A 25,179-nucleotide genomic window follows, 5' to 3' on the forward strand; every position below is an offset into this window, starting at 1 on the left:
GCATGCAGTTTTAGTCCAAAATTGAGTATGTGTTTATGAGCTCTTATGCTAATAATTTTGAAACAAGGGTGCTGTCATTCACTTTATGCATACAAAGCATCGGGGTTCTGATTTTAAGTATTTAGCTCTCAGTTTTTTTAAAAAAAATCTTACTAAAATACCAGGGGAGTTCAAATAATGCAGGGGAGAATTTGTAAAAGTAGCTGACAGTTTCTGAAACTCACCACCTGAGATTTTTTCAAAGAATTTGTTAGCCACCTGCCCTGCACAGTTCTGTGTGAGTGATGCTGCCTATGTTGCAATACAGATGGGAAAGTCATCCTTTCCACACTTGTCCATTGTTGTTAATGCTGTGCAGTACAAAACTTCCAGTTTACAAGAATGGGCAACTACTTTCAGTTTGGCTTTCTTCCAGTTTCAGTATAATCAATCCTTTTGTTCCTGTGTCATGGTGTCATTTAATTGGTTTTGGTCTCAATTAATGGGAACTTCTGTTCTTCAATATTTTACTTCCCCAGTGAGGAAACTTACATTAGTAGTATTCTACAGGCAAGGAGCCATCTTACTGCTATGAAATGTCTACACCTTTCATCCTCTCTTAATTATTATAGGTTATAAATCATGCTGGGGTTTTGTAGCAGGAAGATGTTGCTTAGTAGTTTGTAGATTGTAGTTCAGGAGAGGTCTGTAACAAATAGAAAAATGCATTCTTTAAATCAGAAGTATGGTGATTTTATGTGCTCTCTTTTGTGAGGAGTGGGGAAAGCATAATTTTTCAGTATATGAGAAGGTGTAGGGATGATACTCACTACTGCTCTTTTTTTATTCTGTTGCAAAACTAATGAACAAGTAATTAATATTTTCAAGAGCCACACTGTAGAGACCCATTGAAGGTGACTTAGTCACAGGGTGGGTTGTGGTGGTGCTTTGACCCCTCACAGGCTGCACTTTGGTATCTCAGGAATACCAAAACAATTACACCAGTTTATTTGTTAAAAATACTTCTGTTCAGCATCTGTTACAGCTGAGACAGTGAAGTAAAATATTTAAAAATTCTAATTGTATGTTAGGAAAAATGCAAATCCAGTATAATATGGAAATGCATTATTTTAGGTTTGTGTCAACATACACTGTTTTTATGTACTAGAAGAAAATACATGCTCACGACCTAAGGAATGACTTAATTAATTCCTCTTCCTAGATGTAGCATGTCCCTAGAAACCTGCACAGCTTGGCCATTGTTGATAATTGTAACATGTTCATAAACAGGCAGTGCACTTTCTCATAGACATTTTAAATAAAAACTAAAATTGTGCTGCCATATTAAATTAGTAGATGAGGATGTGTTTGTTTCTCCCAAGGTTTTTTGAGATACTGTTTAGTTGGATAGGTTGGAGCATTGTGCTCATAATGCTAAGGTTATGGGTTTGCTCCCCATATGGGCCATTCATTTAAAAGCTGCACTGGCTAATCCTTGAGGGTCCCTTCCAGCTTAGAATATTCTGTGGTTCTTAAGCTTTCCTCTCTTGAATACAAAATTTGGATACAAAAAAGAAGAAATAGAATGTTGTTTAAATAGTATAAAATGCTTCATTTGTCTTGCATGTATCATTCCTCTGAGTTGCTGTTAAGTAGCTAAATACATTCTTTTGAATCCCAGTTTCTAAATGTGCTTGAAAATTGTATACTATTATGAGAAGAAAAAGCCGTGAGCTGTTTTTGTATGCAAAGTCCAGTAATTGCACAAGTTTTACATCTTTTTTTCTGTGCAAAAGTCCTAAGCTGAGGAAATTTATGGAATTATGGAAGCTGTTGCACAATTATTTGCAAGAATACTAAAAAAGACAGAAGTAAATAATGATCTAGTTAAGATCATTATAAAATACTTGTCAATATGTAATAGCTGCGTAACTCTTCTTAGTTTCAGTTTATTAAGTAAAAAGTTTATTATTTTCTGCTGCTGGTATACACATTAATGTTTTATTAATTAAATTTTTGTCTCTTTTCAAAGCAAGAAGAAGAATTCTGTCAATATAACTCATTCCTGTACTGGAGAGCACCACTGCCGGCTATTGATTTGTCTGATATTCAGAACCTAGATGAAGAGACTCCATCGGGTGCTAAAACTGCTGCAAGGACTGATACCGCAGAGACCGAAATGGAAACCTGATCAGTTGTTTCATAGCTGTGCATCTGTTCCCAGGGAACTTGTTTCCATTGAGATTCGGGTTTTGTTCCTTGGATGAATAATAAGCATGCTTATGCGGTCTTGGAAAAACTGTTGTGGCAGTCTTTAAAAGCAAATCTGAGTTGCCTTAGTGGATGGGATGAACGATATTGGGTACTTAACAGGAAGCTGTTTGAAGGTGTGCAGTAAGGAGGAGCCAACAGTGTCTAACAAGAATACTTGAAGACATGGAGGCAGACTGAAAGAAGAATTTAGAAAATTAGAACTTCGGGATGCAGTTAAAGGAAATGGGGATCTATTACATGTCGAAAGGAAGTGCAAAATTATTTTGTCTGTCCTGAACAAAAAATGTGTGGTACCTGAAATATTTAATGTGAATTATTCATAAAGCACACAAACTAGTGATTTCTAATGTGTTGGCGTTTTTTTTCTGTATAATAGCTAAACCAAAAAATAAAAGAGTCCATCAAAATCGGACAAAACATTCCCTTTTCTATGCAAACCAAAAATCAAGTGTGGCAGAGAAGGGGAAGGAAAAGGGGCTACCTTCTGCTGAAAGCTGCTGCTGTTGTGAAAGGTTTCACATTTTCATTGTGAAAAAGTTTTTCATCTTCTCTTTTTCACATTACAGACAGCAGTGGGCACCCAGTTTTTTTATGTTTTTGGTTCATTCTAAAGTTACTGCTATTCTTAGTCTTTGTGACGTTGCTCTGAACCAGTTGATAGGGATCTGAATGACAGGTTTGGGGAGATATGTCCAGTTAGTGCAATATAAAATGACCACACACACTCTTTCAAACTATACTGAATGAGGTGTAGTTTTTGCAGAGACTGTGAATCTTGCAGAAAGTTTTTGCAGAAGTTCATTCAAATAATGGTTTTTTGCTGTGAAATATGAACTTAATGTTTGTGATTTGCAATTTATTTAGAAATTGAAGTACAATTAGAAAGATGTCTTTAATAATAGACTGAAGTTGTATGGAAGGACTTACACTTTGGAATATAATTTGTCTTTAAGGATAGAAAACATATTTTTTCTGTAATCACTATGGAAAAAGGCAACTTTTGAATTTTATTTTTTTCTAATAATGTGTTTGTTAAAGAACAATAAAGTTTTGCCTGTGTGTATGTATGGCACTATTACTATGTGAAGTTCTTTATTTCATAAGATTGCTGCTTCTGTATATTTGTTGTTTTACTAGACCTTTTTGCTTAAAGTAATGAGCTTGTCAGCTTCCTTTGTAAACACTTGGAAAGTTTTTCTGGAATTTGTGCTGCATAGGTATGTGTATTTGTTGCTTATTCATTTAGCTGGTTAAGATCTTTGAATGCCCTCTGAAGAAAGGAGGTGGCTTAGGGTTTTAGGCAGTTCACAGTATCCTCTACCTTCTGTCAGATTAGCTGGATACATATTTGGACAATATGTATTTTTCTCAGACAGTTTTAACATTTTTGTTTTAAGTCCAAATACACCAACTTGTCTTAGGAGGTACTTTGAATTTTTTAAAAAAGAAACTCCTTTTCTGGCAAGAAGGCTATAAACCTGCTATTTCATGTTTACTATAACCAAAATAAATTAGTGAAAAAAATAGATCTATTAATTATTGAGGTGTTTGAATTGGTTATATGATCTAGGGGGGTTTTGACCCTATGTAATACATGCATTCCTGTATTTGTGAGTTTTATATTTCAGACCATCCAGTGTTCTCAGGATGCAGCTTTTTGCATTATTAGCTAGTATCTTTGCAACACACTCTGCTCATTTACAGTCTGCTGGATGCTTCACTCGCAGTAGATGCATCCTAGCAATAGCCTGCATTTTATTATTAAAATCTGTTATTCCACTCCTTTCACAGAACAGATGATGTTTTATTATGGTGTTTCAAATACATGTTTGAGCTATCCCATAACCAGATAAATAAGTCCTTTACAACAAATTAAGCTTGCAGCGTGCTGTAAGCCATATGTTTACTTCATTTGCAATTGTGCTGCAGGCAAGCACTTTCCTCATGGTTCGTTCCAGTTGTGGACTTTGTTATGGGCTGGAATGTTATGGCTACTTTTAGAGTGTTTCCTGAGCTGATTCATTTTTTCCATTCATCTCTTTGCAAATAGGGGTAAGTTTAAAAGCCTTGGAAAACTATTTAAAATTACTCTTGAGAGTCGGGGTTATACAAAAGGCTGGAGCAGTAACGGGGAGTGATGACAGGTTACATAAATTTCATATTAGACAACAGGTATGATAAGAAATTGCATTTCTCAGTGTCTGGTGTCTCCAGATGCCATGTGACACTGAACTACCAAGTTGCTGGTCTTGACTTCTGACTCCATTTTTCTAGAGATCTTTCATTTAAAAACTGCTTATAAACGATATGTAAGCATAAGAAGTTTTAATTCGCATATACAGTAACACCCAGTGAAAAGAAAATGGTCTTTTAAGATAAATGCTATCACATGTCAAGACAATGTCAGTAGCTGCATACTGACTGACAGTTTTAATTTGATATGGTTTTAAATTTTAGAATTAAAAAATGAATTGTATTTTCTATAGTTAACTGGGAGTTTGTATTCTCTAAAATATTTCTAAAAGGAAAAGCCAGTGTCACAAGCTTAAGAACTTATTAGGGGTAACCACATTTAGACACCCCGGCTTGATCAGGGGCTGTATCAGCAAGTTGCATAGTAAAGGTACAGGGAAAGGTAAGTCAGATATGGGAGTTAAATAGGTTTCAAAGCAGATTTAAACAGCAAAGTAGCATGACCAACGTTTAATAAATATTTTGCATTATTCTAAACTAAAGGCCTATTTTATATTGTCTTATTTGTGTTTATTGAAGGCCTGCATTATGTTTATGGTTCCTAAGATAGAAAAGCCTCTGGAAGGAGATTAAAGCTCAAGTCCAGATCAGGAAAGTGAAGAACTACTGTGGAAAACAGGCTGCATAAGTGAATGTGTTTTGGGTAAGTAGACTGTGGTAGAAAGGGAAAAGCGGGGGGTGGAAGGTGGGTGATCATGGAGTAACTCAGCCTGTGAGTGCAGGTATAGTTGGCCAGCAGACCAATGACAAGAATGTTTTCAGCATTAGCTGTATCTTCAGCACAGCAACCTTGCAGTAATTTGAATATGGTATCAACTAAATGTAATAGGTTTCTCACTGTTTTGACAGTTGCTGGTTGATTATTTTCCTGTTGGCCAGGAACTTAGTGGATGTTAAAAAAGCATGCTTGTATATAGGAACTTGGAAAATATAAAGGATCCTTCATAAAGATAAAAGTGTGCAAATGTATATGTTACCAGGTGAAACTAAAGATAATTAGTATCCAGCATCTGCCAGCATGTTCTAACCAGAACAGTGGATTCATTCAGGGAAATTAATGTATTCTTTTGTGAAAGTCTCTGACCTTGACTGTGGGAAGAGGGGTTAAACTGCACAGACTCACTGTTTTCTACAGCAAAACTTGTGCTCAAAGGAGCATTTCATAATAACTAATATGCCTGGGCTGGCTTAAATATTTCCATGCCTACAGATATAACTTTGACCCTCTAGGTGGCAATACACCTTCACAGCAAGTTACCATGAATCTGGAAAATGTTTTGGTATGCTTCTATTCCAGACTGCTACTGAAAATTCAAGCAGTGACATCATGAATGCTAATCATTTCCTTACTTGATACATAAATAAGGGCAGATCAACTCACAAGTCCCTGATCATAAGGTGACACGAAATTTTCAGCATAACTAGAGTAAAAATGTTGTGTCAAGCAGTTTTGATTCATCTCTTAATTCTCTCCAAATTTCCTCATCTGCCAAAAAACCAAAAAGCAGCCAACCAAACCCAATTATCAATTTAATACATGGGATTTTGGTGTCACTGCCTTGTATCGCTGTTTCCTTTTACTGGGGATCAAGCTTTATCAGATTGTATGTTGGATGAAAACCTCAGTTGGTGTCTGAAGGCTACTTGAAGTGTCTAATATGAGGAAGAGAAAGGTAAGTGCTAATTCAAAAGAAATTAACTCACAAAGTATTTAAATGTTTGTATATAGGTAATTATTTGCAGAGTATGAAGAAAATTAGAGAAGAGATACTTATTTTCCTATTTCCTGATTAAAATTCCTTCTTCATGCTTTTTGTATTAGAGAATTTGATGGTGATGTATAGTATATTTTAACAGTAAATTTTAATTACTGTTGCATTTGAAAATAATAGTTGTAGTCAGTAGTAGTTTAAGTTTTTAATGTTCTTGGTGAAGTATTCTTGTATTCATGACTTCTTAGTCACTTCTAAGGACTTAAAAAATATTCTTCTTTCTTCTCTTAAAGCCATAGAGATAATAACTTTTTCCCCTACTGAAGGAAAAAAGTAGTTTTTTTATTAGTGATATGTTACCATTCCTAGGGAAAGAAATGTGAAAACAGGATAGAGGCAAACTAAATTTTTGTTTCTATGATTACTTTGTTTTCAAAAATATTATGGTGGATTATTGTTTTCCTGCTTTTTTTTGTCTTATTTTACTCATTTAATGAACTTTTAAAAGGGATATGGACTAGCTAAGCATTACATTTTTTTCCAGTTTCTTTATGTGAATGCTTGCAGTTCATATTTGGATTGGAATATGATTAATTAAGTGATTTATCAAGTATGAGATTGAGAAAATTAAACAAAAATAGCATTGTGCTATCTGCGGTGAAGTTTAAGCTAGAGAAAATCCGTTCATGCAGAGCTATAAATGGAAATGAGCCATTCATTGTTGTCTTGCACAGGTGAATTTTGTAACATCCTTCGTTTGAGTAGTATACAGATGCTCTTCTACCTAAATTGAAACACAATAATAAATTGTATTGGATCTACTCAAAGTGTCAAATACCTCTCTCTGAAGCCTGATACTACATGTGGGTTATTTTCTTTTGGTGCTTCTACTTGTAGAGTATGGACATTGCTTTTAGTTTCTTTTAATTCCTGGAATGAAAAAAACCCCACAAAAACAGCCACCTTATTTTGTTTCTGATTACATAATTATTATGTAAAAACTGCTTTGGCATAAAGTAAGCTACCAAAATCCTTCGGTTTCATGATCATCAGTTGGAAACCAAAATTTTAAAAAAATCAAATAATCACAAAAGGTTGCATCTGTGTATGCTCTAATAGTTTTTCTTCTTTTACCTTTATGAAATTGGAGAAACAAAACTGTGATTGAAAAGAGGAAAATCTACTTCAGACAAACCTCTGTATTTCTAAATGTGTAAGGTGCAAATGCAAAGACACCGAAGACAGCTTTTAATTGTAGAAATTTAACTCATAAAAATAATTCTGAAGTAAGATTGTGAAATACAGTAGGTAAAAATCAGTCACTAATTTGATGTGATTTTCGCAAGGATGGAACTAAACTGATTTCATCTCCTAGGCTAGTCAGTTTTTCCTCAGAAAAGAAAAATACTTAAGATGTTTTCATATGAGGAAGGAATTTAAGAGAATACGACTTAAAATATCACCTATGCTGATTCCTCTGGTAATAAAAACTACAATTTAAAAAGACAGTATAGCAATTAGCGAACAGATTGGTATAAAAATTATGTAAGGACTAAGACACTGGGTTATAAGAGAAGAATGTTGTTTTAGAAATGGGTGATTGCTGCAAGGAAAGAGTAAACTTAATTTCTTGAATAGAAGTAAGCTTAAATTTACTCTGCTTTCCTTTTAGAAATCTGGGTATCTAAAGGTGAAATTAGAGCAGCAACAACAAACAGCCAAGTTAATGAGTTTGACTGTTCATATTATGGTATATTTCTATTATTTAGTATGGGATAGCTACTCAAAACACTATTTAAAGAATAGCTGTCATAACAGTGCTCTGCCTAGCTGACACCAGCATCTGCTGATAACTGCCTGCTGCTTTCAACACGGGGTACTCAAAGCCATGCCCTGCAGGACAGGTGAATCCAAATGGTTCCCTTCCTTTTCTGCCATGGCTTGGCCATCAGGCTGTACATGATGGGGAACCTTTGCCCAGGCCCCACAATTACTAGGGTAGCCTGTGAAAGCCAACAGTCAAGTGTTTGTTCCTTGCCTGCAGAGCAGCAAGCGGTTATTAAACACACATGTCACATGAACATGGATGTGTCTTTGGCCCTTGGAAGGCTGGCACAGACAACAGACAGTATTCACCATGAAACTGCCCATCTTCCTGCACTGTATAATCTGGCATTGCTTTAAGTCTTGTGTTCCACTCTGAGAATGGGTGTGCTCAGTGTACTTCACGGATACCCTAGTAAATTCAGGTTTCCCTCTTGCCTCCAGCAATAGGCCACTAAAGGACAGACTTCCTTCTTCCTTAGTGAAGCATGCTGCTCCATATACATTCATCACTGTTTAACCCTTGATTTTCAGGTATTTGATTTGTAGGTATTTTTAAATTTTTTTCTTTTTTTTGTGAATAGCTGATTTTTAGGTAAATAATTTTCAGTTAGTTCAAATTAAAGAGATTGGTCATGTGGATAAGGCTCTTTTTTCAGTCTTAAGCACAAAGATTTTTGTTTGTCTCCTCTAAAGCTCAAAGCATTTCCTGTGGAATATCCTTGAATATGAATTAATATTTGATTTAAAAAATAAATATTATTTAATTTTTAAATTTGATATAAATTTTTAAATATAAATTTAAAATCTAGCTCCAATCCCTGCTGCCATGGAAAGGGACACGTCTCACTACACCAGGTTGCTCGAGGCCTTATCCAACCTGGCATAGAACACTACCAGGGTTGGGACACTCCAGCTTCCCTGCAGGTCCCTTTCAGATACTGGAAGGTTGCTATGAGGTCTCTTGTGCAGTCTGCACAGTCCCAACTTTCTCAGCCTGTCTTTGTAGTGGACATGTTCCAGTTCTTTTACCAACCTCATGGCCCTCTGGTCTTGCTTCAACAGTTCCATGTCCTTCTTATGTTGGGGACACCAGAACTGTACACAGGGTGGGTGACTTCAGGTGGGTCACACAAGAGCAGAGCGGAGGGGCAGAATCACCTCCTTTAATCTGCTGGCTAGACTCCTTTGGATGTATCCTGGAATGCATTTGGTTTTCTGGCCTGCAAGTGCACACTGCTGGCCCATGTTGAGTTTTTCATCAACTATCACCCCCAAATCTTTGTCCATGGGGCTGCTCTCAATTACATCTCTGCCCAACCTGTGGGTGTGTCTGGGATTGCCCTGAGCCAGGTGTAGGACCTTGCACTTAGGTTTGTTGAATTTATGAGGTTTGCATTGGCTCACCTCTCAAGCCTGTCAGCGTCCCTCTGGATGTCATCCCTTCCCTCCAACATTTGACTGCACAACTCAACTTGATGTCATTGGCAAATGTGCTGAGGTGCTCTTGCTCGCCGTGTCAATGTCACCAATAAGGTGTTGAAGAGTATCAGCACACTACCAACCCCGGCTTGTGCCTAGTATGAAAAAACTGGTGGGAAAGCAAAATACAGATTTTGAAAATTGTTTTAAAATGAGAATTTGAGAGCTCTGGGGGAGCTCTCTGGAGAAAATGTAATTGAAGAATCCATATGCCTGTCATTTTACACAGTCCAGAAAGCTAAGTCAGACAGAAATCATACCTTCTAGGAGTACGCTGAAAGGTGATACTTTTGAAAAATCTGTTGACCACTCTGAGGGATACAAGAAGTGAGAGAGCTAACAGAAGAAAGGCAATATTTCCTGAGGACTATTGTACAAAACTGCTTATTCTTAGAAGTAGGAATTGTGTTATTGATCAATAAAGGCTCCCCAGAGACTTGGAAAATTTTAAAGGTGATTCTGTTTAGCTACACATTCCATCTGAGGAGTCATTGAATGTTGAGGTAAAGACCACAATGCTATACTTTTGTTCTGGATCTTCCTTGTGTTTGTCTTCACTACCTGAAAGGAGGTTGTATGAGGCAGTTGGGATTCTGTCACAAGTAACAAGAGAAGACCAGAGGAAATAGCCTCAAGTTGTGCCAGGGAGGCTTAGATTGCATATTAGGGTAACATTCTTCCCTTGAGGGGCTGCCAAGCATTAGGACAGGCAGCTCAGAGAAGTTATAGAGTCACCATCCCTGGAGGTTTTTAAAAGATGGCACAATGTTATTGTTTAGTGGTGGACTTTGCAGTGCTAGGGTAATGGTTGGTTGATCTTAGAGGTCTTTTTTAATCTAAATGACTCTATGGATCTATAATTGTTGTCCTGCGAAAGTACAATGTGCTTCTCTATAACTGTAAAGCATTTATCCACATGAGATGGAGGTTACTACACCTTAAAGCTGCCAAACACACTTCTACACTAAGTCCTCTTAGAATGCCTCCACAAATTTTCCTACTAATTTTCTGTTAAGAAAATTTAGTAACAGAGACAAGACACACCATATGAAATATCGTTTCTCCATTCTGGACTGTGATGTCCTGCTGTAGGAAGCAGTATACTGGTATCCATGGGACCATCACTGCAAGCACAGAAACTATTTGTGATTGTAACAGGATTAAACCATTCTATTGCATTTTCTTCTTTGGGTCTATACCAAGGGTATTTCAGAATGCATTCCAGGAGAATGATGATTGGTTTTCGTGACTGTGACCATCATGTTGACAAAACTTACTCCTTTACATTACTGGCAACTAGAAATTCTAAAGTTATAAAAACAGTTTCTCTCACAGAATAAGTTCTGCAGACTGTCCAACTGACTTCAAATAATTCTTCATTAATACAATGTTAGGAATACAATGTCCTATGTTCAGGGATTTAGAGCCATACTCAGATATCAATAACTACTTGTTGCATGGGTGCATGCCTAAAAGAGAAAACATCCTATCTGTGTGTAATTCAATATTCAAAATTCTCTTCTTTCTTGTCTCCTGTTGAAGCATATTTATCATGTGAACAAGTAAATGTCTGACATTTATATGCCTGTCTGGGTTCTATCTTCTTTTAATAATGAAAAAAAATCTATTCGTGATGAGGGAAGTAATGTTCTCCTTTGTTGGCAGATCAGTTTCTAATATCAGTGTGCACTGGGCAGCAGGAAGGAAGATTTACTATGATCAGACCTGGAACAATCATTGTATGTATGGATACTGTGAAATAAGCAATAAAGCATGACTTAAGCTCACTCCCAGGAGGTTGCCTTCACACACTGTATGTTGAAGGTGAAGACCAAAGAAGAAAATTCTGTTCTGTTGTAGTTCAGAATCTGCATGGTAAAAAAAAAATTATATTTTGTGTTATAAGGAACAACATTCTGCCACAATGCCTTTCCACAGCATGCTAAAGCAGAGGCTGAAACAGTCATCATCTGATGAGTATGTTCAATATACCTCCTGCCAGCCTTTGTTCTTGGATTGACTTACGCTACTTTAGTTTTGTTAGACAAAGATAAACCCGAAGGGAGGCTGATTTGTTGATGATGATATGAATGGGGAGAAATCTAGAAGGAGTCTACCAGTTTTATTTCTTGCTCCTCTCTTTGCTGTATCATCAGTTCTCGAAGGTCTGCTAGGGCACTAGGGCAAAGGTAAAGGTGTGTATATAGTCTTATGAAACTCGGTATCTTCAGTGTGCTTGGACATGATGAAACAATGAAACTGGGAGTTCCCTCTAAAACAAATTAGTGCATGAGATATAAATTAGTTTGGGCTTTTTCACTCTGAACCCTGTATGAATATCTTGTTGATTCTGCCTGATTAAACATAATGGATGGAAAAAACACCAAAAACATTTCAGTGTACTTTGCTGGATATGAGGTATGATATAACAGATCTTAGAGAACAGAGAGGGCGTCTGGATGTTTATGCCTTTGCAGGCCACCCATGGAAACAACAGAAACAAACCCATTCCTCTTTGGTAAGTGTTTGTATTAAGCATATTATCCTCCTTTGAGACTGCTTTTTGGTACCCTTGGACTTTGTCAACTATGCAAGGCGATTAATGAATTAATGAAGTCATATTTTGACAAGTGTATATTTACCTTACTTAGGACATGAAAAGCAAGAAATGTGATGCACTGTTCCTAATGAGCATCCAAGAACTGAACTGTTTGCACTGCTGTTGAGGTGACAGTTTAGACACTGCAAATAAAGGACTAACAAAAAAGAAGCTTAAAAGATGAACAAGCAAGATAGCACTGGTCTTAAGGTAAGTCTGTAGAAATAAGATTGATAAGGAGGAAACATCTCAGCAGTTCTGGTTTCTAGAGAAAGCAGGAGAGTACCTGAGAGTGATGTGGACTTCGGACTACTCAAGTGGCTGTTATAAAGCATACCACATGTGTTCTCATATCAGTGAAGTTCTGAGGAATTGGGTGTGGGAGTTTGCAGCATAAATTGACTTATATGGCTTTTCTCAGATTTTTAGGTCTTTGTACAGGTAAGAAATGGCAAGACCTGATTTCGGGGAAGACTGAGAATTTCTTATGTCTGAAAGAGTCTTCACAAGTTAGAAAAAATGACAGAAACTTGGAATTAAGAAAACGCCTGTAGTCAGTGGAATATGTACATGTAGCTGTGATGCATTAATCCAATGCACCTGCATGTGCAGGGATACTTGCATTTCAAGTTCCTTATGAAGTTCAGATTCATATGAAGAGTGGGCACAGCAACAGTTACTGATACCTCCTATTAAAAGATTTATTTTTTTAATTCATAAACATTGATGATACTAGCAAATTGAGCCAAATGTTTCTATGCTGAACTCATGATGACTTGATTGAGAAAATGTAATTGATAGTAGCGTGGTACCTTAAAATAAAGGTGTAGCTAGGTAAAGAATTAACATGATGTTCAACACCTGCTAAAATTTCTAGAAGTCCGTCCTGTTATTAGAAGCTGTGATATTTTCTTAAGGTCTACTGTGTGGGAAATGCAATACAAAAGTCTAAAGGCAAAATAGAAGAAATACAAGAAGCAGAAAACCATGTTGGCAGGGGGCTGGAAACAGTTTTGTTATTGTTTCTGTCTTTGAAATAATAGTTTATATGAAACGACTGCCAAGTCAATATTTCAAAAGCTGCTGAGGCATGCCCAATGACCAAGCAGACCAAGCAGTGTTTTGGGGTGCTGCTGAGCCTGTGTGTATGACCTATCTTCTCCCTAGTGCTCACAGAGGCTCTGCTCAGGCTCCTAAAATGGAACACCATGGATTGAAGGCAAGCTTCTCCTGTAGGGAGGAGGGGGAATGAGAGCTGAGCACAACAGAGAAAGATAAGAATTGGCTGAGCAGGAAAATTAGAAACTGAGACCAGAAAACAGAAGAAAGGTCTAGGAAGTGCAAGTGGATAGGAAATACAGATAACATCCAGAATCAGATAGACATTTGAGCTCAAAGTCAATGCAGTGGCCAGAAAGCAACAAAATGAAAGAAACGGTAGTCAAGAAGCAGATGAGAGAGCAGAGTTGAGAAACCAAAGAACTGGAGACTGGGATTTATTATAGGAAGAGGGTAAGTTTGAGATAAGAGGAAATGGAGATTGACTGAAAAGTAAGGTTTGAGAAACAAGTAGAAAAAAACAAAGACTGGAAACTAGTTCAGGATAAAGAAGAATGCTATATGCCTGTTTTATTAGTTTACAGTAGGTACAACCAGCTATAATTATTGCAGGGACTTTGATTTGATGGCTGTGGTCCTTGGGACATTCAAAGGCTCCAGTCCTGCAGGGGAGAGTGGTAACTGCTGAGGGGCTGTTGAAGTTCCTTCTTTAAGTTTTGTCAGTGTGGAAAAAGTGATACAGAAGGTATGTGAAGATGACTAGGAAGATCAAGAACCTAAGTGTTCAAAAATGTATCCAAATTTCATCACATTATGAAGATTTTAATTAATACACTGGTCACAGACTGTTTTCTTGTTCATTGCTTGTGTTCACTGTCATGAGCTGTAATACTGCTACTGTTCCTTTTTTACATTATTGCCTTCAATAATGGCTTGGATTACCTGTGGTTCAAGTCTTCGTCTTTCATAATTCAAGACAATGCTGCTTTCCTCTTGGACCTTCTTGCTACTTTTATCATAACTTATACCATGAATTTACTTTTACAGCCCCTTGAAAAATGTCTGAGGCATTAGGAGGGGGGCTGAGATGGAGGCAAACCAGAGTCACAAATCATATGCTGGGTTCGGGGTGCCTGTGATCCGGCCTCCCGATTTGGCAGAGTGAAAGAAGAACAGAATTTGGCAGTAGAAGAAGAATGCAGCTGGGCCCAGGTGGGGAAGCATGTCAGGGGCAATCTCCTCGGCCCGGCCGTCGAGGCTCCCTGGGCAGACGGCAGCCAGGGCAGAGCGGATGCCCGCCCCGCACAGGAAAGCGTGGCCGCGGCGGCAGCATGCACCCACCAGGACTGGGGGCAGATAGATAGCACCCGCCAGGACTGGGGGCAGATAGATAGATAGCACCCACCAGGACTGGGGGAAGATGGATAGATAGATAGCACCTGCCAGGACTGGGGGCAGATAGCATCTGGCTCGCCCAGGAGCCAGGGGTAAAGGACAGCGCCCCGCCCGCCCCGCGCTGCCGCCGCGGGACAAGGATCGGGGGGCCGGGGCATGGCGGCGTGGCGGGAGCTGCTGCTGTCGCCGCTGGGCTCCGCGTGGCGCTGCTGGGGACGCGGCTGGCAGCCCCCGCACCGCGAGCGCGCGGACCCGCAGGTGAGGGCGGCGCGGCCGGCGGCGACCCCGCTGTCCCCCAGCACGGGCGGTGTCCCTCCGTGCCCCCGAGTCCTGCCGTGTCCCGCGGAGCAGCGGGGTCTGGCAGCGGTCCCGCCCGGCCTCAGCCGGCTCCAGCGGGGCCGCAGCCGCGCCGAGCGGCCGTGCGCGGCCAGCGGCGCCAGGCTCCGTCTGAAAGGCCGGGCAGCTTGGGGGGAGCAGATCAGTGTTAGCTGACGGCAAAGAGAAACCCCTGGACTTCTGGGGGCTGTTTTAGCAGGGATTCGGTGTTCTGGGGCCGGTGCTGTTTAGTTCCGTGTATTTCTGCAGACGGGGATTGGGTTGGTTTCATACAAACGCATAGATCTGTTCGTATTCTAGTGGTCGTGAGAGGCTTTTAGCGCAAAAAGAGACTGCCCACGCTGCGGGTATGTAGTTTTGCCGTAGTGCTATTCCGAATAGCCGTGAGGTTGGGTGCAACATGTCAGAAAAGTGCCTCCAGCTTTAGTAAATTGTCACTTCTTTCTACTATGATGCTGACTGAATGTTTGTGTTTGTTTGTTTGTCGTTTTGGAGGTTTTATTTTTTTTTTTCTCCTTTCTTTAAATTTAAAGATGGAATGTTTGATATTTGGAGTTTTAAAAGAGAACTCTGCTACTATACATAACATTATGAACCTGGATGATATTTCACAGAGATTGTGCTGTAGTAACATTGCTTTAGCAAAGTATCTTCTTAATCTTTTTCAGATATACTTGCCGATAAAAGAAACGTGTATACAATGGAATATTCTTTATATGTCTCTTTATGAACATCCTTTTCAAAGTACACAATATCTGCTTGTAAATTAAGGAAAAACATGAGCTAGTGTTTCAAGTTGTGAACATCTGAAGTTAAACCACAAAATTCTGCTACCAAAACACTGGAGTAGACACTGGAGTAGCCAATTTTTAGAGCTTTATGTCTTTTGGACTTGCCAGGGGAATTGTAGTGTTACTTATAAGAATCAGTGGGTACTGATATGAGCCTAAAATGAGTTTAAGGAAATATCATAGTTTTCTTTCTCTTTGAAGCATGCTCTAAAGTTGTGACATGAATTTGCAGCTTTTAAGTAAGTTTATCTTATACCATAACAACCTTATTTAAAGTAGTATAAGGCTTATATAGTAGTATTAAAACCACATTAAGCAACAAATAGGTTATTGTGTTTGAACCAGTTTCCTTAATTGTTTTGTGGCTTGATAAGGAAAAAATGTAGATTTCATGACTGTTACAAGGTCAGGGAACAGGGACCGCCTAGTCATGAATGTGTAGAAGTATTCTGCTTCTAGTAGTAACTAGAACCAGGAAGAAAGCATAACAATCAACCAGAACTCTACCAGAAGAAGGCATTTCTCTTTGAGTTGTATGGTGACCTTTTTTTAAATTTTTTTTTTTTTTTTTTTTGAGAATAGGGAGCAGACAATTGTTACTTGTTGCTGCTTTCCCTCTCTGCCCCTTTGTGACCCCCTAGTGAAAGGCAAAATGCCATGTAGTAGCTTGAAAGTAATAGAAGGTAGGTGAGTTTGAAATGTCTACTGGTCGTAAAGGAAAATATAGTTTCAATAAACATGTCTGTCCGGGCATACATATGATTATGCAGTGCAGACAGTACTCCAGTCTGGGCTGTGGTAAATGATTCATCTGCCTCCATTTCAGTTTTCAAAATTGATGTTGGCACCTAAGAGCACAGATCCCTCTGGGGCCAGTGAAACCTTATGTACATGTTGATTTGCTTTGGAGGTGGAGAACCTCATGGGACTGGAAACAGTGGAGTGTCATTCTTCCATTCTCCCCAGAAGTTCTTGTTTGCCTCTGCATAACCATAGTGGGAGGTGTCCTGAATAATAGAAAACAGGTTTTAATGGCCATGAAGCCAGAATTTTGCTGTCTTTAAAGTGGTGTTGCAGTGCAGGACAGCATGTCACAGGAAAGCTGCAGCAGTATGAGAGGAAGGTCAGTCCCTTCATGTTGCTGTCAGCACTAGGATGAACATGTTATTTGTCTGTTACAAATAAGATGGTACAGACCATGCTGGACTGCCGTATCCCATCTACAATTGTGGCTGTAATCTAGTGTGGCTGACAGTGAGGCTGTCATCTAGTCTGTGGAAGCTAAATTAAACTATTCCAGGAGGAAAAATTTATGTGAACTATTGTATTACTCTTCATACCTATTTTCCTACATAAATAGCTCCTTCATCCCTCCTTTTTGTGGTTCAGATTATCTAAAGTTTATTTTTTATTTAGTAGCACTAGGTTAAGGGAAAATCCTTGCATGTGTGCATCCCTCCAGCAGGCTGATCTTTAGGATTTTCTGTGCTCTCCCTGGAGGCGTTAGGTTCAAACAGGGTAATCCAATTTTTTGAGAATTGCAGCAATGAGTCTGAGACTTCTTGGATGAGACACAGCAAAATAAGAATCTGAGGTGGTCACAGTTTAAGCAAGTTTTGATCTTCCCTCTGTGTTCTTTTCAGACAGGATCTATCAAATGCTGTGTAAACATTCCGTGATTATTACTGTGTAACATACATTCTAGGTAAAACCTTGTGATCATCTCTGTATGACTTGAATTACCAGTTCTTTTGCTTTTCGTTCTTCTCTCTAACACTTTTCCTCAGTTTCTGAGGTGGTCATACTTTTGCATCCCAGCTGAAAGAATAGAGACCCTGGTCAGGGTCCAAAGCTGTTTAAGTCTCAAAAAAGGCCAGTAGCATTAAAGCACTTGTCTTCATCCTTTCTGTAGGATTGCCCTTCCTTTGAATCTCTGTCATTGTGCAGTTGCTGGTACATCCTGTTCTAAGGTGTACAGTACCCTCTATCCTATCTATATATAGGAACAGAATGAGGCATGTAAAAGCAGTTTCTTTCTTGGTGTTCTTTGTACCAGGAATCAAGCTGGGTGCTGTCATGATGTACTTTGATAAATGCTAGTCAGAGAAAGGGGTTTTTAAAACCCATTGGTGATATGACATATTGTCGTCTCAGTTTCCAAATCACAAGTCCTTTGGTTGATAATAAAATTGTTGTTGCTTCTGGTTTTTTGTAATTATTAAGTCTTAGAGATGAAAGTGAAGGCCAACCCTCTTCAGTGTTATCAGTAATGGAAATGTCTGCAGAGGAATTGTGGCAAATGCATGCCTCCCAGCTTTCAGTGGTTTCAGGTATAGTGATCTGGAACTTGGTAAGCACCATGGCTGCACTTTGGTGTCAGCTCTGTGATGTAAGAAAATTAGTGTTTCCACTATGGCAATGTTTTCCTAGTGAGCTCATAGTGCTAGAAATTGCACATGGGTGACTGGCACTCAGTTGTATCTGAAGGGTTGGCAGCTGTTGTGACTCTAGTGCTACTTTAGGCTGCATTGTTGAGGTCAGGTGGTGGAAATAAATTTTTTACCAGCCTGGCTGGGCTGGGATGATCCCAGGTTTGATCAGTCCTAGTCCTATCGATCCTATAAACCAGTGCATTTGATATACCTTGTATTGGTGCAATTCAGCCCTCAAAGAGGCATAGCAGAGCTTCTACAAGTACATGCCAAGTGCTTATGAAATACATCCACCTCTCTGCCTGCTGCTCAGCCACTGTTTCAGAAAGGCTGTGTGGCAGTGCTGTGCAACCTCAGCCCTCACAGTGAGCTTGTCCTGTCCATTCTCCTTACAGCACCCTTCTTGCCCCTACTCTGGCCCTTCTCTCATCACTTGTGCCACCACAGTTCATGAGACCATCCCAACACACATGCAGGCATCCCTGTGAGCAGAGAGTGCTGCCAGAAGGCTGGGGGGCATTTGGAGCTGCCACTTGAGGAAGAGGGTTTGTCATCATGGTGGAGCAGACAGGAGAACATGCCTTGGAACATAGCCTGCCTGCTGGGAGCCTGGAGCCACAGCCCAGCTTTGTGCCAGGAGGGCAGTGCTGATGGCTGCCAAGTCATTCAGTGCAGCCTGGCTTAAACTGCAATCACAGTTGCTCCTTCCTGCCTGACCCAGGGGAAACCTAAGCCTTAGGGAGTCACTTTTGCCACTTTTGTAACCCCCAGTGAATAAACCTGGTGTGGCTTGGACTTGAGGCTGAAGGTGCAGAAAGACCTGGTGGAGAGCTTAGGGGTGTGCCCAGGTGGTCTCTGGGGCAAAGGGGTACAAAGTGGCCCTGCAATCCTCAGTGGCTGCTCTCAGGCCATGGGTGACTCTTCCTCCAGCAAGCTTGTGGGTCTGTAACGTTTGATGGGTTGATGACGTGACTTATCTGTCATTAATAACAATTTAATATTAACTGTGAAACAGCATGAAAAAGGAAAGTTTTTTTTTGTTTTTTTTTTGGAAGGTGGTGTGGAGGGCAGAGTTGAGGAGAGAGATAAGACACATCCAGGTGAGAAATGCAGAAGTGAGGCTGGCCATACCTTCAGCCTCTTTAGAAATCACCCAAGATATGTTTCCTCTTTCTTTGGAAAATACAATTTCAGTTCTGTGGCCTTGTAGCGTGTGCAAGAGCCGCTGTATGCAGCTGTCAAGCCCAAGAAGATTTTGTTACTATGTGAGACAAGCAATGCAGCAAAAAGAATTCTGATAGAAATGACAGTGAACAGTCATATGGCTCCAGAGGCGAGCTGTGTGGATTGTTTGCATCATGGAATCATAGAAGCACAGAATAGTTTGGGTTGGCAGCGACCCTAAAGATCACCTAGTTCCACCCTACCTGGCACCTTCTTCTAGAGCAGGTTGTTAATAAAGTGTGACTTCCTGGAGCCCTTTGTGTTTCTTCCAGCTGAATTTTGCAGCTGCATTTGCTTTTCACATCAGATATTACAGATATGTCTGACCTTTAGAGAGTCACCTCTGTAGTCAACATTAAACCCTGTGTTGGGAAAACTTAAAACAGGCAAAAGAAAGCTCTGATATTTACTATCAGATAAGTTTTTTCTCTTCCTCCTCCTGGTTTAAATTAGGTAGACCTTTGTGCTCCCTGATTTTGAATCCTTTGATGGAGGAACACATTTGTCACAGCAACGGGTGCTTGACCTCTGTGATTGCTCAGTGCTAGGTAGATGAGACCCAATTTTAAAAGGAGCAAGTTGATTAGCTTTTGATAAGATCAAGTCTTAACAAGTAACAAGAACTGCCTTTCAAAGTGGAAATCTGAATGAGACTTGAAACATTGTATTGACTCTCCGAATAATACATTTGAAACATCATTTTCTTATGGCTTCTTGGATTTTTACTTTAAAATTACTTACAACAAGATCATTTAATTTGGGGCACATAACTTGCTTTTAATATTTATCATTTTCTGATTATATTGCATTGATTAATAAAAAACACCAAATGCCTGACTTTCTTTGGGACTGACTTCCAAAATATTGTTGGCAAGACATTAAAAAATGGTGAAAATTTTGTCTCCAAAAGAGACACAGTAAAATAAGGCATTGTTATTTTTAAAGATCTATAATAATTTTCAAATATAGTTTGGATCAATTTGCCATTTCTTTCTCTGTTACTGGTGTCTGCTTTTATTTGCTGCAAGTTTTAGGCATCTTCTGTATTTTATTCTGCAATTTGGACTGGTTTTGTCAATTAAAATATTTAGAATATGTATTTCTGTATCTTTACATATGACGAACTTGTTCAATAATTCATATCTTTATGCTGCCCATTGAACTGGTTTTATATGAGATGATATACAGTATTATATTGTATACAGTGCCAAAATAAACCAAATGTTAGCTTTTAACGAGGTGGCTGCCATCAGCTATAGGCAGATTTTTAAATTATGTGTTTGGGCCACAGTCACAAAGCAGTCAGATCCAAACTGCCAGCAATCATCATGCTTCTGAAACAGTGGGTTTTGGAGTGACCTGCTTTTGGTGGAAGGCTGAATTATGTGTCATGTCACAGAGGCTTTTTGCATTTCCAGTTGGGGAAACCTATTTTTAAGCAATTCACAAATATCTCCTGCCAGTAAAAGATTTCTATCAATGTTTTTGAGACTTGTTTCAATGATAAAGCTGAAGAATATAAATTGTGGTTTGAGATTTCTTGCGTTTACTTCCTTTGCAAAATCCTGGGATGTTGGCAGCAGTGTTGAGGTAAGGTTTTGTGAGTCCTTCCCCACTGAGCCCAGTGCCACGGGCTATACAGAGAGACAGGTCTGCTCAGCCCTTCCCTCTGCAAACCAGGAGTTCTTCCACCAGCACCTGCATTCTGAGCTGGGTGTGCTCTTGGAGCAGTGCTCTTTGATGTGTTTTTCTAAGACATTGCATGTTAAGGGATAGCAGAAAGGCTTACTTGATCAGTTAATAAACTTAAAAAGTAGAAAGTAATAAACTAATTAAAGGTCTAATATTCCAGACTAAGATAAGATTTCCATCAGTTTTTTATTCCCTGTGTCCCAGGAGTCAAGATGAGTTTTTTTCACAACGAGGGTTTTGGTTTTAGTATTGCCTACATTTTGTTGTCATTTGGTATGTGTGTTGGTATTTGTTGTATTGTGTGGTCTACTCTGGATCAGAAGCACCACACTGGAAAGCCCAATAAAGTCAAAGGGCTTTTGTTTTTTTGGCTAAGCTTGGATTCAAAATAGTGGAAACAGTTTTATGAGCCTTTGATGCAAGACCCTAATCCAGAAAATCACTTAAACGTACCTACTTAGCTTTTAAGTACATTTGATTAACTGTGAAAGAAAATGCTACAGCACTTTGGAATGAAGTTTGAATTAATGTATTTTTGAAAAGCTAACACACTACTTTGGTTCTGATAAAAAAAAACCAAAACAACAACCCTAAAATCTCTCTTCAGAAGGACTGATGCATTATAAGAAATTCTGTTATCCTTCTCTGACTTGGATCTGCATTTATCCTGCAAGCACGAGTGACTTCTGTTAGTGTTTGTACTGTATTTGTGAACACCTAAGAATATGTTTCCAGTGGATGAGTTTGAATTGGTTACTAGGAAATAATCACAGAAATTCTGCTGTGACCTGAAATTACATATTGTCTTTAAAAGGGGAAAATAGAAATGCTTCTCAGTGCAACTGAATCTGCAGTCTGCCTTCAAGGGCAGTTTGAGATTAGCTGATGCTTGTTTTATGATTGGCTGTGGTGGACAGGTGAACAGTGGAAACATTCAAATGAAATTATTTGCACAATATATTTCAAATCTTAGTGAATTTTAGTGATGAAAATTTTCTGATGAATTCTATTGCTTATAGTTGTGTATTTCCACACATGTCCGGAATCTTGAATACTGGGGCAAAGAAGTAGGTAAGAAAGACTGGAAAAGCAAAAGCTGCCAGTTAATAATGGATGCACCAATGTGTTGTAGTGATGGAGAGGAACCATAGCATGTCTGTGTTACAGAGCCAGGTGGTTGTCCTATGACAGGGTAGCCTGAACACAAGGAAACTCTAGGAGACCTGAGAGGCCATTGAAAACCTCTCATGAGTTCATATTTTACTACACGTGACCCTGGAGTTTTGCAATGTTTTTCTACCCCAGTGGACCTAGAGTGGTGTTCTTTGTTTAGCAATCAAATGTTACATTACTTCACACCATAAGCATGCATGGAGTGGGTGCTGAACCACAAAGTTCTTGCTCTGAAAAGCTTGTGTGAGACAGCCTGTTAAGTTGGAAATCTCTTTAATACTGGCAGTAATAGAACCAGTTGGTAATGAAGCCATGTAGAGTTTTCAGGAGTAAGGAAGGGTTCAAGATATACCAGCACGCTTAAGCCCCAAGCTCTTGTGAAATAGTCTTGAATACTAGCTTACAGGAACTCTGGCTATATTTCAGGTATCTAGTTACTGCAAGTGACATGCTACATGCGAAGTTAATATGGAAAGGGTTTAAGATATTTTAGGACACTGCTTGCAGTGGATTCTTGCACTACTTGTAATAAGGGGAAGTTCTTTCCCTCCTCTGATGTTTTTCAATAAAGATTTGCTATAGACTGCACCATACTGACTTCTCACAGACACCTGAAAAGAGTACCTTCCTCCTTCACAGGTGCTGAAAGTCAGTTTGGATCTTTCAGGTATTTCTGACTATTAACAGCGTTAGCAAGGTTCTTTGCAGGTATGCTTGAGTATTGAGGCAATTCTATTTGCCACATGATCAACTGTTGCTTTTTTAAAGAGTGTTTGCTTTCATCTAATAATTTTGAGGACAAGAAAATGGTGTATATGATGCAATTTTAAAAATTCTTTTTCTCTAATATTTTGACAAACTTGTTCAACAGTGCAGAAATAGAAATACTGGGACTAGTAGTTAACAGCTTTTAGAAAATCCCAGCTCTTTGGAAGTGACATTATGTACTGGTTTCACTAATCAGAGAGTGTATGCAGAGCTGAGGTATGGTGCTTGACAGAAATTTTCAGCTCTCTTGAGGTACTGTTTTGGCTAAGGCACTATGTTTCTCTATTATCAGTACAAATTTGTTGCAGTTTCAGTAAGCTGCTTACAACTTGATTGTTCTGCCTAGCTTCCAGCACAACTGTACTTTGCCTAAATGAACTAACCTGTTATGTAAACTGGCTAGTCATTGTGTGATTTCTAATTATCTGCACCTGTCTGGAACTACGGTGTGTCATTAAAAGCAGTTGCTGGTGTTTTGTCCAAAAATAACATGTTTCAATAATGGATGGCGTTATTCTGCACAGAGATGTGTCCCATCAAATTTTCTTTAGCAGGGAATTGAACAGCGTCCACAGCAGCATGGCGTTTCATTAGGAAATATGTGTATCTGTGTCTTTCACCCTAAAGAGGGCATAAGTACAGCTAAGGATACTAAAAGATTGTTGTTTCATATTGACAGTGTAACCTAGTTTTCCTGAGTTTGGTACTTGACCAGGGAACAGTGTTTATTGTCTGGTCTTCAAGGAGCTGAATGTTTCCTGCCACTCTTGGTTTAGTAAAGCAAATTTCAGAGCAGGGAGAGTGTACATTAACCCCCTGCTTGGCAGTGTTTATTTGTCACAATGCATCTACAGGCTTTGGCTTCAGCAAGCCTTTGCAGGGATGGTGGTGGAGGGGTGTGTGGGCTGAGGCAGTAGAAAGCAGAAGCAAAAATTGAAGCATTCATGCATTTTTGTTGGATGGGTGGTGGTGAAATCAGTGAGGGGAGCAGCACAGCAGGGCATCACAGGGCTGCATTGCCCTGTCCCTGGAGGCTGGTGAGCCAAGCTCTGTGCACCTGCCCAGCCACCCCAGTGGGATGGTGGCACAGTCACTCTCCTTGCTGATAGCACCCCTGCATTTTGAAGAACCTCTGTGCTAGGCTGGGTTTTTAGGTTTTGTCTACTCTCACTGCTCAACAGAAAGAATTTTAAAGAAATGAGTGGTGCATATGTTTTCTTATATATTACACTCTGATCTCTTTCTTTACTTTTGGAAAATTTAGTTTTTGAACATTTTGACCTGACAATGTCCCTTTAATACCATATTATGCAAGGATCTCAGACATTAAAGATATTGGAAAAGTGATTAAAAGCAATATTCTAAAAACTACTCATGTGCCTTAAATTTCAGAGCCAAACTCTTGCCACTCCATTGACTAAATCAGTCTGGAAATCTCCAAAGCCTCTTCTGTGGCAGGGAATTATAAGCAGCAAACCTAATCCTCAGACTGGTGAGAAAAGACAAGCCAAAAGTCCCAAAAACAGGTCTCAGGACTTCCTTAAAGGAAAAAGCAGGAGGAAAGCTGCAATATAAATGTTGCTTCAGGTCTTTGGTATACCAGAGCAGAAATTTGCCAGTCAGAAGGAGTGTGTAGTTGAGTTTTTGTCTAGGATTTGGTGGTGAAAAGGATACATGTCATTGACATGGATGTACCTGAGATGTATGTACCTCATAGTAGTGACAAGGAACATTTTTATTTGTTGTTGAAATTTAATTAAATTATGACCACTTCAGAATATTAGTCAGAGTTTTGTGAAAGGAGATGTACATGTTACAGAAGTCTTTTACAAAAGTAGGAATCAAGAGCTGGACTAGAAAAGTCTGCAGTTCAGAAGTCTTCTCTTTCTGTTTTTATTTGCCCAGCCCTGAAGTCATGGATGGCTGTAAAAAAGCAGGAAGTTTCAAACACCTTTTCCTAATGCTATAATCAGTCTAAAAGCCTAAGAAAAGCCTTAGATTAAGAAATTAATGTTAAGGTTCTGCTGTAAATTGTACATACTAAGTGAAGATTTTACCTATAAAAATTAAGAATAATTACTTAATTAAGTCCCAGACATTTCAAAGTTCAGCATCCAGCAGTTAGTGCTCCTTTCAGGGAATTTGATCCTGATAAACTTGAAGAGAAAGGTTCAAAAATTTCCAGG

General features: G+C 39.2%; 1 protein-coding gene across 6 annotated transcripts in view; it reads left to right on the top strand.

The window, feature by feature from the left end:
* The first annotated feature begins 5,917 nt into the window (after positions 1–5,917).
* The window catches only part of TRPM6 (transient receptor potential cation channel subfamily M member 6), a 92,880-nt gene continuing 73,618 nt past the window's right edge, over positions 5,918–25,179 (top strand). For all 6 annotated transcript variants that reach the window (XR_005628665.1, XR_005628666.1, XM_039719276.1 and 3 more), the window contains exons 1-2: positions 5,918–6,179; positions 12,176–12,333. Coding sequence is in view for 4 of the 6 variants with exons in the window: in XM_039719276.1 (XP_039575210.1) it covers positions 12,304–12,333 (30 nt within the window). In the remaining 2 variants the exon portion in view is untranslated. The remainder of the gene's footprint in view (positions 6,180–12,175; positions 12,334–25,179) is intronic.

Source organism: Passer montanus, unplaced genomic scaffold (genome assembly GCF_014805655.1).
Source record: "Passer montanus isolate IOZ18808 unplaced genomic scaffold, ASM1480565v1 scaffold105, whole genome shotgun sequence".
NCBI lineage: Eukaryota > Metazoa > Chordata > Aves > Passeriformes > Passeridae > Passer > Passer montanus.